Source organism: Kogia breviceps, chromosome 15 (genome assembly GCF_026419965.1).
Source record: "Kogia breviceps isolate mKogBre1 chromosome 15, mKogBre1 haplotype 1, whole genome shotgun sequence".
Classification (NCBI taxonomy): Eukaryota; Metazoa; Chordata; class Mammalia; order Artiodactyla; family Physeteridae; genus Kogia; species Kogia breviceps.
Genome location: NC_081324.1, coordinates 22521025 through 22533255, shown reverse-complemented (window position 1 = coordinate 22533255; position 12231 = coordinate 22521025). Strand labels below are relative to the sequence as shown.

At 54.5% G+C, this 12231-nt stretch overlaps 1 protein-coding gene across 2 annotated transcripts in view; it reads left to right on the top strand.

The window, feature by feature from the left end:
• Positions 1-11547, top strand: part of MAPK4 (mitogen-activated protein kinase 4) — a 207096-nt gene extending 195549 nt beyond the window's left edge. For both annotated transcript variants that reach the window (XM_067014931.1, XM_059039803.2), the window contains 3 exons: positions 794-955; positions 5850-6051; positions 8880-11547. In XM_067014931.1, the coding sequence (XP_066871032.1) occupies positions 794-955; positions 5850-6051; positions 8880-9576 (1061 nt within the window). In that variant the 3' untranslated portion in view covers positions 9577-11547. The remainder of the gene's footprint in view (positions 1-793; positions 956-5849; positions 6052-8879) is intronic.
• Positions 11548-12231: the final 684 nt, after the last annotated feature.

The following is a 12231-nucleotide window of genomic DNA, read 5'->3' as shown; positions in this document are numbered from 1 at the left end:
ACCTGGCACAGTCTGTCTTCCTCCCTCAGCCCAAAGGAGCACAGAGGCGGTGTGCTCATGACACGACCCAAGCTTAATTTGTTCTTCCTGACTTTTTTTCCCTCCTAATGGGCATCCAAAAGGTAAGACTCATTCCTAGCCTTAAAAATCACTTCCCTCGGGGCTTCCCTGGTGGCGCAGTGGTTGAGAATCCGCCTGCCGATGCAGGAGACACGGGTTCGTGCCCTGGTCCGGGAAGATCCCACATGCCGTGGAGCAACTAAGCCCGTGAGCCATGGCCGCTAGGCCTGCGCGTCCGGAGCCTGTGCTCCGCAACGGGAGAGGCCACAACAGTGAGAGGCCCGCATACCGCAAAAAAAAAAAAAAAAAAAAAAAAAAAAAAAAAAAAAAAAAAAAAAAAAATCACTTCCCTCTCCAGCCCAGTAAAGGACATGCACAGAGGCATATGGGAGAGAGCATCTGGAAGGCCTTGGGCCAGGCTGCTCCCATCACTTTAGCGATGGCCGACTCAGGCTCTATGAGACTGGCCCATTCCAAGAGGCACAGAATGCTAGGGGAACGGATGGGGCCCCCGAGACTACCCCTTCTTTCTACATTTGACCAAGCCCCAGAGATGGCAAGCAACTTGCCCACAGTCACACAGCAAGTTAGTGGCAGAGTGAACTCAGGTCTCCTGGCTCCCAGCCCAGCTCTGGTTCCCCCCGTCCCAGGGTCCTAGAACAGCCCGGGAGCTTCCACACGCGCCAGCCACGTGGGCAGCATGCTCAACCATCTGCTGTTTACCTCCCCACAGGGGCTCACGAACTGGAGCAGATGCAGCTCATCCTGGAGACCATCCCTGTGATCCGGGAGGAGGACAAGGACGAGCTGCTCAAGGTGATGCCTTCCTTCGTCAGCAGCAGCTGGGAGGTGAAGAGGCCACTGCGCAAGCTGCTCCCGGAAGTGAACAGCGAAGGTACCAGAGCCCCATAGCCGAGCCAGCACCTGGAGGCAGCACTCTGGTTTCCCCTTGGGGGCTGGGGCAGGCAGGCTCTTCCAAAGGGACCATACAGAGTCCCTAGACACAGCAGCTGGGGACCCCTGGCAGTGGGCATTTATTTGCCCTCGCTACTTCCAGACTGAGTTCGGCCATCAGGCCACCCTCAAGGCGGTCACAGCTGGTCCCCCATACTCTCCCCCTGATTTTGCTTCCTTTTCCTTCTTTCTCACTTGCCTCCCTCCCTCTCTCCCACCTCTCTTTATTTTTTCCCTCTGGAAGGCCATGGTATGGTTTGATCAGCTTCAAAGCCAGACCCAGGCTCAGTTCCCAGTTCCACCAGTGACTAGCTGTTTGGCCTTGGGCAAGTTTCTTATCTTCTCTGCATCTCAGTTTCCTTAACTGTGAAATGGATATAATAATACATGACACATAGGGTCACTGTGACAAGTAAGTAAAATAGAATTTGTAAAGCCCCTAGCATAGGATAGTTGCTCCATCATCTGAGATGTTACATTGCCACCAGCCTTATACCCGCTAGAGGCTCCCTTAGGAAACCCCTATATCAGGTAGGATATGGGTTTGCCAATTGTAAAAGAAACCCAGATTCTCAACAGCTTAAATAACGTGTATTTCTTATTTAAGAAAAAAGAAGTTAAGTTTATTTCTCTCTTATATAATAATCCAAAGTAGATAGTCTAGGGCCAATGTGGTAGATCTGCTCTACAGGCATCCAGGGCCCAAGCCCCTTCTGTCTCTGGGGCACGAACCCGTGTCCCCTGCATCGGCAGGCGGACTCTCAACCACTGCGCCACCGGGGAAGCCCGCCCCTTCTGTCTTGTATTTCTGCCACCTTAGGGTGTTGCCCTTACCAGCTGGGGGAAGGTAAGAAGGAGGGCAGCTCCCTTGACTTAACCTCACCTCCATTCGTGTCCTGTAGGCCAGAACATGGGCACATGGTCCCACCTCACTGCAGTGAGGCTGGGTAGTGGACACTTACTCCATTGCCCCTGTGTCCATTTCTATGAAAGAGGAAAACAGACTAGCTGTCTCTGCCACACTCCTCCCCATCAAGAAACCAAGAACTTGGACTAACAATTTCTCTGGCCATGATCCCCATTCAATCTGTCTCAGTTTCCCCATCTTTAAGGGAGGGGGGCAATTTGATTCCCCACAAATTAAGACTCAGCCCATCCACATTTACTTTGATTCCTAGGCCTCTGTAGAAATCCCACCATGTGACACAAGGTTCAGAATTCTCAGGAATTCTGGATCAGGGATGTGTCACCCGTGTCCCCATCCCCCAAACCACCACACGCACGGCAGTCCCTTCGTGACTTGGCTCTGAGCGGGGTGGGCCTGCCTCGCAGAGATCAGAGACATAAGTGATGGTCTAGCTGGGAAGATGGAGTACACGTCAGAGACGAGCCTGCGGCTGAAGGAGCACAGCCTAATGGGCTAACGAGAGCCTCACTCTGGGCATTTGGGGAGGGGAAGGGAGCCACCAAGCACTGAGAGGGGTAAAGAACCAGCCTGGAGGACTGGTGAGGGCTCACATCAGCGGGAAACTGAGTGTAGGAAGTGAAGCTGGATAGGTGAGAAGGGCCAAGAGGCTGCAGGGCTTTGAATACCCAGCTGACGTGTACGGACTTGATCCTGTAGCCGAACAGATGTTCACAAACGCTTCACCCTCCCAATGTGCCCGCTTCAACCACAATTCTCTTGTCTGCCACTGGGCGTGAAAAGTGGCCCCAATCAGCCTGGCCTCAGGGTAGGGAGGTATGGCTGAGATGAAACTTCAGTGGGAGAAAGGGTATCACACCCACCTGCCCGTCAGAGTCAGTTGGTGACCCTCGGTTTGTCCTGGATTGTCCATTTGAGGCCCCGTAGGCCTGGGAAGAGGTGGGAGTCCTCACTGGCTGTCACCCCTCAGAGGCTCGAAGGACATAGTCTGGGTGGACTGTATCCCTCAGCAGCCGAGACAGCCGTCACACCACAGGTTCAAGACAAGGGAGCAGGCCTGAGACGACGCCAGGGCGTTCACTTCTAAGCTCCACTTACAAGAAGAAACTATATCACAAATGACAGAGCTGATGAGGAAATCAGCTAATATACAAAACAGGGAAAGGAGTGCTCTGGGTGCAGCAGGGGTGAGGGGTGAAGGGCCCTGCCCATCTGCCTCTTGATCTCCAGAGACACCCCTGAGAATCCTTCCTGAGGATCCCAGGGGCTCTGAGAAGCCCAGCTGGGAATCCACTGGGGCCACAGAGAGGTGACACAATTGTACAGAAGCCTCATTATAGGAGAAGCACCAAAGAAAACATGTGGGAGGTTGAACTTAGAGAAAAGGAGTTGGTGGAGGCGGGGCCGTGTGGTTATGAGTTAAGGTGAAGCCAGTGCTGTAGCCGATAAACCTGAAGTCTCTGTGGCTTACCCGCTAGCAGTGTATTCACTGCTCAACTCAAGTTCAGACAGGGTGGGGGAACCTGGGGGCCACGCCTGGGATGCCGGCCATGTGACATCTTCAATCGTAGTTTCAAGGCTCCCCACTACCCGCAGGGCACCAACTTCCGGCCGAAGACATGGGAGGGGAGAGCAGACACTCCTGCAGGAGGTTTTTTTTTTTTTTTTTTTTTTTTTTTTTTGCGGTATGCGGGCCTCTCACTGTTGTGGCCTCTCCCGTTGCGGAGCACAGACTCCGGACACACAGGCCCAGCGGCCATGGCTCACGGGCCCAGCCGCCCCGCGGCATGTGGGATCCTCCCGGACCAGGGCACGAACCCGTGTCTCCTAGCATCAGCAGGCGGATTCTCAACCACTGCGCCACCAGGGAAGCCCCTGCAGGAGGTTTTTATGGGTCTGGCCTGGAAGCGGGGTACACACATCATTTCCAACCCCTTTCCATTGGCCCCAGCCACACCAAACTGCAGGGGAGGCTAGGAGATGCAGGCCAGTTGTGTGCCAGGAGGACAGGGGGCTTGCATGGGACATGACTGCTGCCCTGAAACATGATGGGAACAGTCATGGGGAAGAGAGAGCATGATGACATGAGGGGACCAGAGCGAGGCTCAAGGGTAGGAGTTAAAGGGGCAGATTTAGGTTTGCTATAAGGCAGGATTTTCTAACATTTGGGCTTCCCAGAAGTGTCTGGGCACCTGCTGGAGGACCAGCTGTCAGGGAGAGGGAAGGGGAGATTCTCATCCTTACTAGAATCAGTGGAGCAGCCTTCGGGGCTGGCGCTTTCCAACGTCAGGGTTCGCTGGGTCTTTCTTAATCATGATGATAACGGTGATGATGCCAGTCAATGTTTAGAGCTCCAACTCTCTCACTTCCTTGTCAAAAGGTTCAGGGTAGTAGGTGGGGCCGAGCGAGGGGCTGGGAGCCCAAAGAAGGAAAGACTTGCCCAGCCTGGAGCTGGGTAGTGGCAGAGCTAGGCCCTGCACTGCCTGATTCTTCCCAGTCCTGGGAATCTGTGAGGCTGATTCTCTTTCAGGTCTGCAGCCCTGGGCCCAGAAGCATGCCCTGAGCCCCAGATCACTGGGGAGGTATCAGAGTTACTGCTGCTTAACTGATCTTTCAGTCTAGGATTATGGAGCAGAACTGCATCCTCCTGGGAGGCCAGTGACCTTCAGAATCCATCGATTTCCTGAATCACTGATGAATTTTTCTGCAGAGAGGTCCAGGGCTGGTGTGAGGGGCAGGGTAATGGTGCAGGCTGAGGCCCACCCAGGAGCCCCTCAGAGGGCACAGAAGCCTGGCCTTGAGCTCAGCTGCTTTCCTCCTTTTCCATGTGGGCTGTAACATGATTAGCCAAGCCATGATTTAAGTGGAGCCTCCAGTGCTGAGAAGGAATGCAAACCTCCAGACTGGACTTGCCCTGAGTTAACCCAGGGCTGAGCTCACAGGGCAGACAGGTGTCCCTACCCCCGCTCAGGACAAAGGGCACCCGTGTGCGGAGCTGATGTTCAGCCAGTGCGCACCCGCAACGCCCTACAGGTTGCTGCCATCTTGATATACCTTCATGCTGGTGGGCAAATAGCCACCGCACAGGGCTCCTGAGTGTCCGTTTCCACGCCCAGGTTCAGCTGCCAGGTCCTGCCCTTGATCTAGCCACTGAAGGGTTACTGCCTGGCACAGCATGGGTGCTTCAGCCCAGGGGATAAATATTTTGAAGATGGCCTTTATTTGTCAAACCTCCAGGGGCAACACATGGTAGAAAGGGCTCTGGACTTAGGAGCCCTGGGCTGCCAGGGTCTGTCCCACCTGCCTAGCTCCACGGCGACCGCTCTCACTGAGGCTTTTTGCTGCTGGGTCCTCCACCCTCTCCAGCAGCACTCAACCCATGACAAATGAGAGTGGGGATGGAGATACCCCAGCTTTCCCGCACCCCCGAAGTGGGACCACCTCTGAGGTGTGTCCCATGCTGTCTCTTGGAGGACCCAGTGGAACGGAGCCCCAGGGGCTCTCAGCAGGAACTGTTCATTGGCACATCCTCTACTGGCTTCTTCCCCAATGCCCTACCGGGGCTTCCTGGCATCACTGCCACATAAACTACCTCCACCCCACTCCTTGTCTCTGGGGAAATGCGGCCTAAGGCAGAGTTCTAGCCCTGGCCCTCCTGTAACCAACAGTGGCCTTGAGCAAGTCACTGTACCCCTCTGGACCTCTATTAATTCATTAGTGAAGTCAAAAAGCAGCATCTGCTCTGAATTTGCCCCTAGATTGTGGTGAGGATCCTGAGAAAGGAAACATCCAAAAGCCTTTTTACAAATGGAAACGTACACACACTAGGGGGTGTCCCCATGCTGAGCGGTCTTATTCTCAGCTTGCCAAGGGCACGAATGACCTTCCTGTCCTGCTCTGCTCTCCACAGCCATCGACTTTCTGGAGAAGATCCTGACCTTTAACCCCATGGATCGCATGACTGCCGAGATGGGGCTGCAGCATCCCTACATGAGCCCGTACTCTTGCCCCGAGGACGAGCCCACCTCGCAGCACCCCTTCCGCATAGAGGATGAGATTGACGACATCCTCCTGATGGCCACCAACCAGAGCCAGCTCTCCAACTGGGACAGGTGCGGTTCCAGCCCTGGAGTCTGGAACCCACATTCCCGTCCTCCCATTTCTATTTGCCTCTGATCCTCCATGACCTTTCCTTCTGTCTCCCAAGTTCTATAGCCCATAGGGCGCTTTCCCCAGCTTAGCTTCCTGCCTTTCTCTCCTGTCCCCAGACATTCCCGGTAGATGACCAGCTATGTCCTGCACGCGTGGTCAGGGCCTGCCTTTGTGCAACACCGGCCACCACCAGCTTCCCAACCCACCCCGAGTGTACTGCACACAGGGTTCAATACAGTGTTGGTCAAGCACTTAAAGAGCACCCACAGCCAGAGCTCACGTCTGTGTAGGCTGGGAATTTGCCCCAGAAAAGCAAAATGCAGCAACTCATGACAAGAAAACAACGTGACATTTACCACCACACAACACCTTCAGGCCGTTCACATCATTTGCACCTCCTGAGATGCCAGTAAAGGGGCACCATTATTATTATTGCTCATTGACACACGAGGAAGCCACAGCTCGGAGAGGTTAGAGATTGGCATTGTGTCACACACCTAATTCCTGGCCTATGTGGGGCCCTCCCCAATCTGCACCCATGTCAGACACTGCTAAGCAATCACAGGACTCTTCCCTGCTAAACCGAGCCGGGCCTCAGAATCCTTCTCAACACAGTGTGCCCGGAAGTCACTACCAACGAATCCGAGTTGGGTAGAAGATACAGTTTTTGACAATCTCCGCATAAGCACACATGACCTCTTAGGTCCCTTCCTGTTCTGATGTTCCTACATCAGGCACCTAAACATCTGGGCATCACCATCTGCTAATTCTGGGAGGAAGCACTGGTAGCTGCTCGGTTTAGAAATAGAAGTCGAGGGCTTAGAAGCTAGGACTCCAAGGAGGCCTAAGTGGGAGCGCTACTGTTGCGAGAATGTGACGGTTAGTTACCCAAGTGACAGATGAGCAGTTTCTCCTTTTCAGTCATTTGACAGATGATGGGTTTCAGATTAAGGAGGCTCCGAGGGAGGGTCAGGGCAACGTTGCTATTTCGGGACAGGTTTGTTGGTTTGTTGTTATTGATTGTCGTTATCAAGAGTTGCCAGCAAATAGAGATGAATGAAGACTCTCTCTTGTGCCACCCCCATGCTAGCCCTGCCCTTGACTGTGGTTCCTGCAGCCCCTCCTCCTCCACTCCACAGCACCTGGGGGCACAGAGCATTGGCGCTGCAGGGTTTGTCCTCTGCTTATCATGGCTATGGCACGGCGTTGGTGTCAGGAAGACTGTAGCAGGGTTTCTTTGGCCCCTGCCCATCAGCTCTGACCACTTCTAAACCTGGTGCTCCTCTAGTGCTGACCTTTCCCATCACACCTGCATGAGGAAGGCGGATGCCAAAGGCAATGACAAACCCCTTCCCACAGGCCCGGCTGCTTCGGGCAAACTGCTTACCTCTGAACGCTAGTGTCCCCATCTATGAAGCAGGTGGTAGCACTCACTCCACAGGGTTGCCTGGAGACTGCAGACACCTTACATCTGGCCCTTGGCGTGTAGCAGCCAAAGGTGACGGGCTTCACAAGTTCTTCCTCCTAGAAATCCCTGCAATTTCAAGGACCCTCATGGGAGGAGGCAGTGTTCACCTCTAGGAGTGACCCCTACCTTAATGGCATCACTGGAAGGGTGGGAAGAACTGGGACCTTCCTGGGCCTCGCAAACCACAAGGCGTGGACTGCAGCTGCCCGCCTGCCCCGTCACACAGCCAAACCTGCCTGTCCTTGGTTTTTCCTGTGTGAGCACTAGGTCTCCCGTTCTGGGAGCGGCTGGCTGCTGCCTGAGGCTTCCCTTGGGCTCCCGCCTCTCCCCGCCCCCTCAATTCTGCATAGAACACCTGGCACAGGGAGGGAGGGCTCAGCCCAAGCTGATGGCCTGCCCACCTGCCCTTCATTTGCTCTTTGGCTAGCGGACTTTGCTCTTCAGGGCTGCAGGACAGTTGATGGAGGGCAGAATTCCAAGGATCTCTGGCCTCTCCGGAGGGTGTCTGTAATCTTTCAGTACGCCCTTGCCTGCTCAGCATCTATGCAAGGTGCTGCAGGGCCTCCAACCAGATCCACTACGGCAGGGCTTCTTAGCCCTGGCTGGAACTTAGAAACACCTGGGGAGGTCTGAAAACCACGCAGATGCTGGGCCCCTCCCTAGACCTCCTGAATCAGCATTGGAGATGTAGGGCAGGCATGGAACTTTATTTTTAATCCCCCCCCACACACAAGTGATTCGAATCTGAGCCAAGGCCGTGAAGCCCTCATTAGGGCCCTGCTACTCAAAGTGTGGGCCAGGGACCAGCAGCATTGGCGTCCCTGGGAGCCTGTTAGAAATGCAGACTCTCATACCCTACCTCATCTACTGGATCAGGGTCTGCATTTCAACAGGGTCCCCAGGTGATTTGTGTGCACATCAAAGTCTGCGGAGCACTGCATAGGTGGAGCCACTAGAAAGTACCATTACATGAGGAGAGGGATTTTGTTCTGTTCCCTGCCGTGTCTGGTAACGCCCAGAACAGCGCCTGGCACATAGGAGGTGCTCAAGAAATATTTGTAGGCTATTCAATGAATATTGAATATCAAAAGGATATAAGAGTTAAGCCGGGCAATCAGTCCTTCTACCTGAGCCCTGGAGGTTCACCGTTACTTGTCCCATCACCCTCCCACCTTGGGAGGTGAGGGAAGGAGCTGGAGGGACTGGGAAGGAATGGAAAGCCGGCCTGTGGGTGGCAGGCAGGGCTCAGGGGGGTTGGCTCCCCCCACAAAGCCAACCCGGTTGGAAGGGTCCAATCGCCATCTTGTCTTACCCTTGCAGGTACCCTGTGAGCCTGTCGTCGGACCTGGAGTGGCGGCCCGACAGGTACCAGGACGCAAGCGAGGTGCAGCTCGACCCGCGCGCGGGCTCGGCGCCGCTGGCGGAGGACGTGCAGGTGGACCCGCGCAAGGACTCGCAGAGCAGCTCGGAGCGCTTCCTGGAGCAGTCGCACTCGTCCATGGAGCGCGCCTTCGAGGCCGACTACGGGCGCTCCTGCGACTACAAGGTGGGGTCGCCGTCCTACCTGGACAAGCTGCTGTGGCGCGACAACAAGCCGCACCACTACTCGGAGCCCAAGCTCATCCTGGACCTGTCGCACTGGAAGCAGGCGGCCGGGGCGCCCCCCACCGCCGCGGTGGCGGCGGACGCGGGGGCGCGCGACGAAGAGCCGGCCAGCCTCTTCCTGGAGATTGCGCAGTGGGTCCAGAGCACGCAGGGCGGCCCCGAGCGCGCCAGCCCGCCCCTCCACGGCCCCGAGCGCCGCCTGTCGGCCTCCCCACCAGGCCGTCCGGCCCCCATCGACGGGGGCGCCAGCCCCCAGTTCGACCTGGACGTGTTCATCTCCCGCGCCCTGAAGCTCTGCACCAAGCCCGAGGACCTGCCGGACAACAAACTGGGCGACCTCAACGGCGCGTGCATCTCCGAGCACCCTGGCGATCTCGTGCAGACTGAGGCCTTCTCCAAAGAAAGGTGGTGAGGGCGTTGGAGGGGCGCTCCAGGCCATCCCGAAGACCGTCCTGGGAAAGCAGGGCCTGGCAGGAGGGGGCTGCCTCCCTGGCATCTCCACCACCCCTGCCGCCCTCTCTGCTGCCTTGGGGTTAGCCGAACACAGGAAGGATCCGAGGAGCGAGAGGAATGTCCATTTCTTAAACTGCCTTAATAACTAGCCTTTAACCTCTGGGAGTGGGTTTGAACAGGAGCCGAGATTGGGGGTTGATCACTTTCCCAGTGAGGAAGAGGCCCTTGTGTTTTTATAAGTGGCGGTGTACAGGGCAGAAGCATGTCTTAGCAGTCTGCAGGCCCCACCTGGGTGGCTGTGTGCAGTGGAAACTTGCAGGCAGAGTGTTGGAACCACCTGGCCCAACTAGCCTCAGCTGACGGATGTGGAAGGACAGTGAGGCCCAGAGAAGCAAAGTGACTATAAGTTCAGGGCCTAGTCAGTGTCAGGGCAAGCCTTGAATCCCAGGCCCCTGGCCCCCAGGCCAGTGTCTGTCCACTAAACAGTGTCTTCCTCTACTGGCGTCACTCTGGCTTTTCGCTCAGAAAACTTGGTTCAAGATGTTTCTTCCCTGTCCATTACCATCTGACCCATTCTACGTGTTTTTACTCAGAGCAATGCCCCCTGAACTCTGAAACGGGAAACTGAGCCAGCTTCTTTCCCCTAGTCCCCAAGCATATTTTTTCCAGGCTCCTCAAGTACGTAAATATTCCCATCTGCCTCACCCCTGTACTATTTGCCTCACCCCTGTGTGGTCTGAAATCTTGGTTGCAGACCAGACCAGTTTGGGCTCTGTGGGTAAAATAACCCATTCTCCCAGGCCTGTGCACACACCTTTTGCAGAACTTCCTATGCACTTTCCTGACACACGCACAGACACAGTGACACAGCTCCTGCTCCCGAGGGAATGTCATACACGGGTGAGTTTGAAGACAGCAATTCCAAGAATCCCTCCAGCCTGCCCCACACCCCAACCCCCATATTCATAGCCCCACTCCAAGCCTACCTTGGGAACTCACGTTCTCGGCATGAATTGCTCATTTGGAGGAAAGCAGTGAGGTGGCTGCCTAGAGCAAATGTGTTAGGAGAGAAGATTTCACACGGGGCCCATCCGACTTCATTAATATTACCCTTGATTTTGATCATCCGTTTAGCCCCGGCAAAGAGCAGGCCCTGAAGAAATGCATTGGAGAGCAAGAGGCCTTGGGGACAGGGAATCCAGAAAGGTAGGAAGGTATGAAAGGTGGGGTACCAACATCAAGGGCCCTCAGGGGTCAGGCACCAGCATGGGGACCCCACGACAAAAGAAAGGACTCGAGGCCACCGTGTCCCTCCTAGCTTAGGCCAGGATGAGTTCGGAGCATGCCAGATCAGAGGTACACTTGTACACAGGGCCTGGGGTGGGACGGTGTTTGGGCACAGCAGGCCCTCTTGCAAAAGCGTGGAGCCCAGTCCCCTGGAAATGCTCTGCCATTTCCACAATGGTGTTCAGCTTCCCCCAAAGATGCCCACAGGAGCCAGTCTGTAAACAGAGGATTCCTCAGTGTTGATCTTAGGCTGGGTTCACCCTCATCTCAACAGCACCTTAAATCTAATCAGCTAACTAGGATCTGTGCATTGAAACCTGCAACACGTTAGAAACATATTTAAAAGCAACCATACTGACCAATTTTTAAATGGAAGATATGAAGTGTCTGGGTTTCTTTTCTTTCTTTTTTTTTTTTTTTTTTTTTAAAGAAAAGGAAATGTACACCACTCCTCATGTGCCATTTGTCCTCAAAGGGCGGCTTTACTTTTTTGGTAAAGGAACAAGCTGCTGATCTTGACCAGGAGTTCATATATAATTGTTATTACAGAGGAATTGCTATTACTTACTCATGTTTTAAAAAAATCTATTAAACATTATTAAACTTGATCAGGATGGGCCAAATAAAGCTTTATTGGAACATAGATTCGTTTGTTCATTTACTTACTCTCTCATTCATTTACACATTATCTGATCCCATCTTTAATAGCAGATGAGCCATTGGAACCTGGCTGGCTTCTCCCTGCACCCACGAAGGCCAGCGTTTTGAGGGTTTGCAGTTGCAGAGGAGGCGAGGGGAGAATCTACACAGATTGGTAGAAAGGGAAGACATTCCAGAATCACCTGGGTCAGGCCCAGTGTCCATATAGTAGATTTCAAACTAACTTTTGGAACCAGTTCCAAACCTTCTGACCAAGGCTGGTCCTTGGTCTGATAGCTTCTTCCTAGCTTGGGGCTCTATCAGTAAGGAAAGTCAAATGGGGCACTGGCTCAGTTTCCTTCAGAAGCAAGAATCAGGTGCAGATAATTTGGGGGTGTTAGGAATGACCTCAGGAGACACTGAGAGGTGATGGGGAAGTGATGGGGAGGGGAAAGAAGCCGACAAAGGGTGCATGTCACCACTGTGGGCAAAGCAGCTTCATTCCGGTGTGGAGCTCCATTAGACAGAGTGGAACATCCACCTCAGGGCCTTCCCACCCTGCCTATCTTTGGCTGATGAACACACTCCTGGCTGTTACTCCCCCAGTACTTCTGGCCTGTTCTGCACTGCAGCACAGGCTCCAGGGGACAGAGAAAGGTCACAGGCAAAAGGACACAGGTGCTGGCAG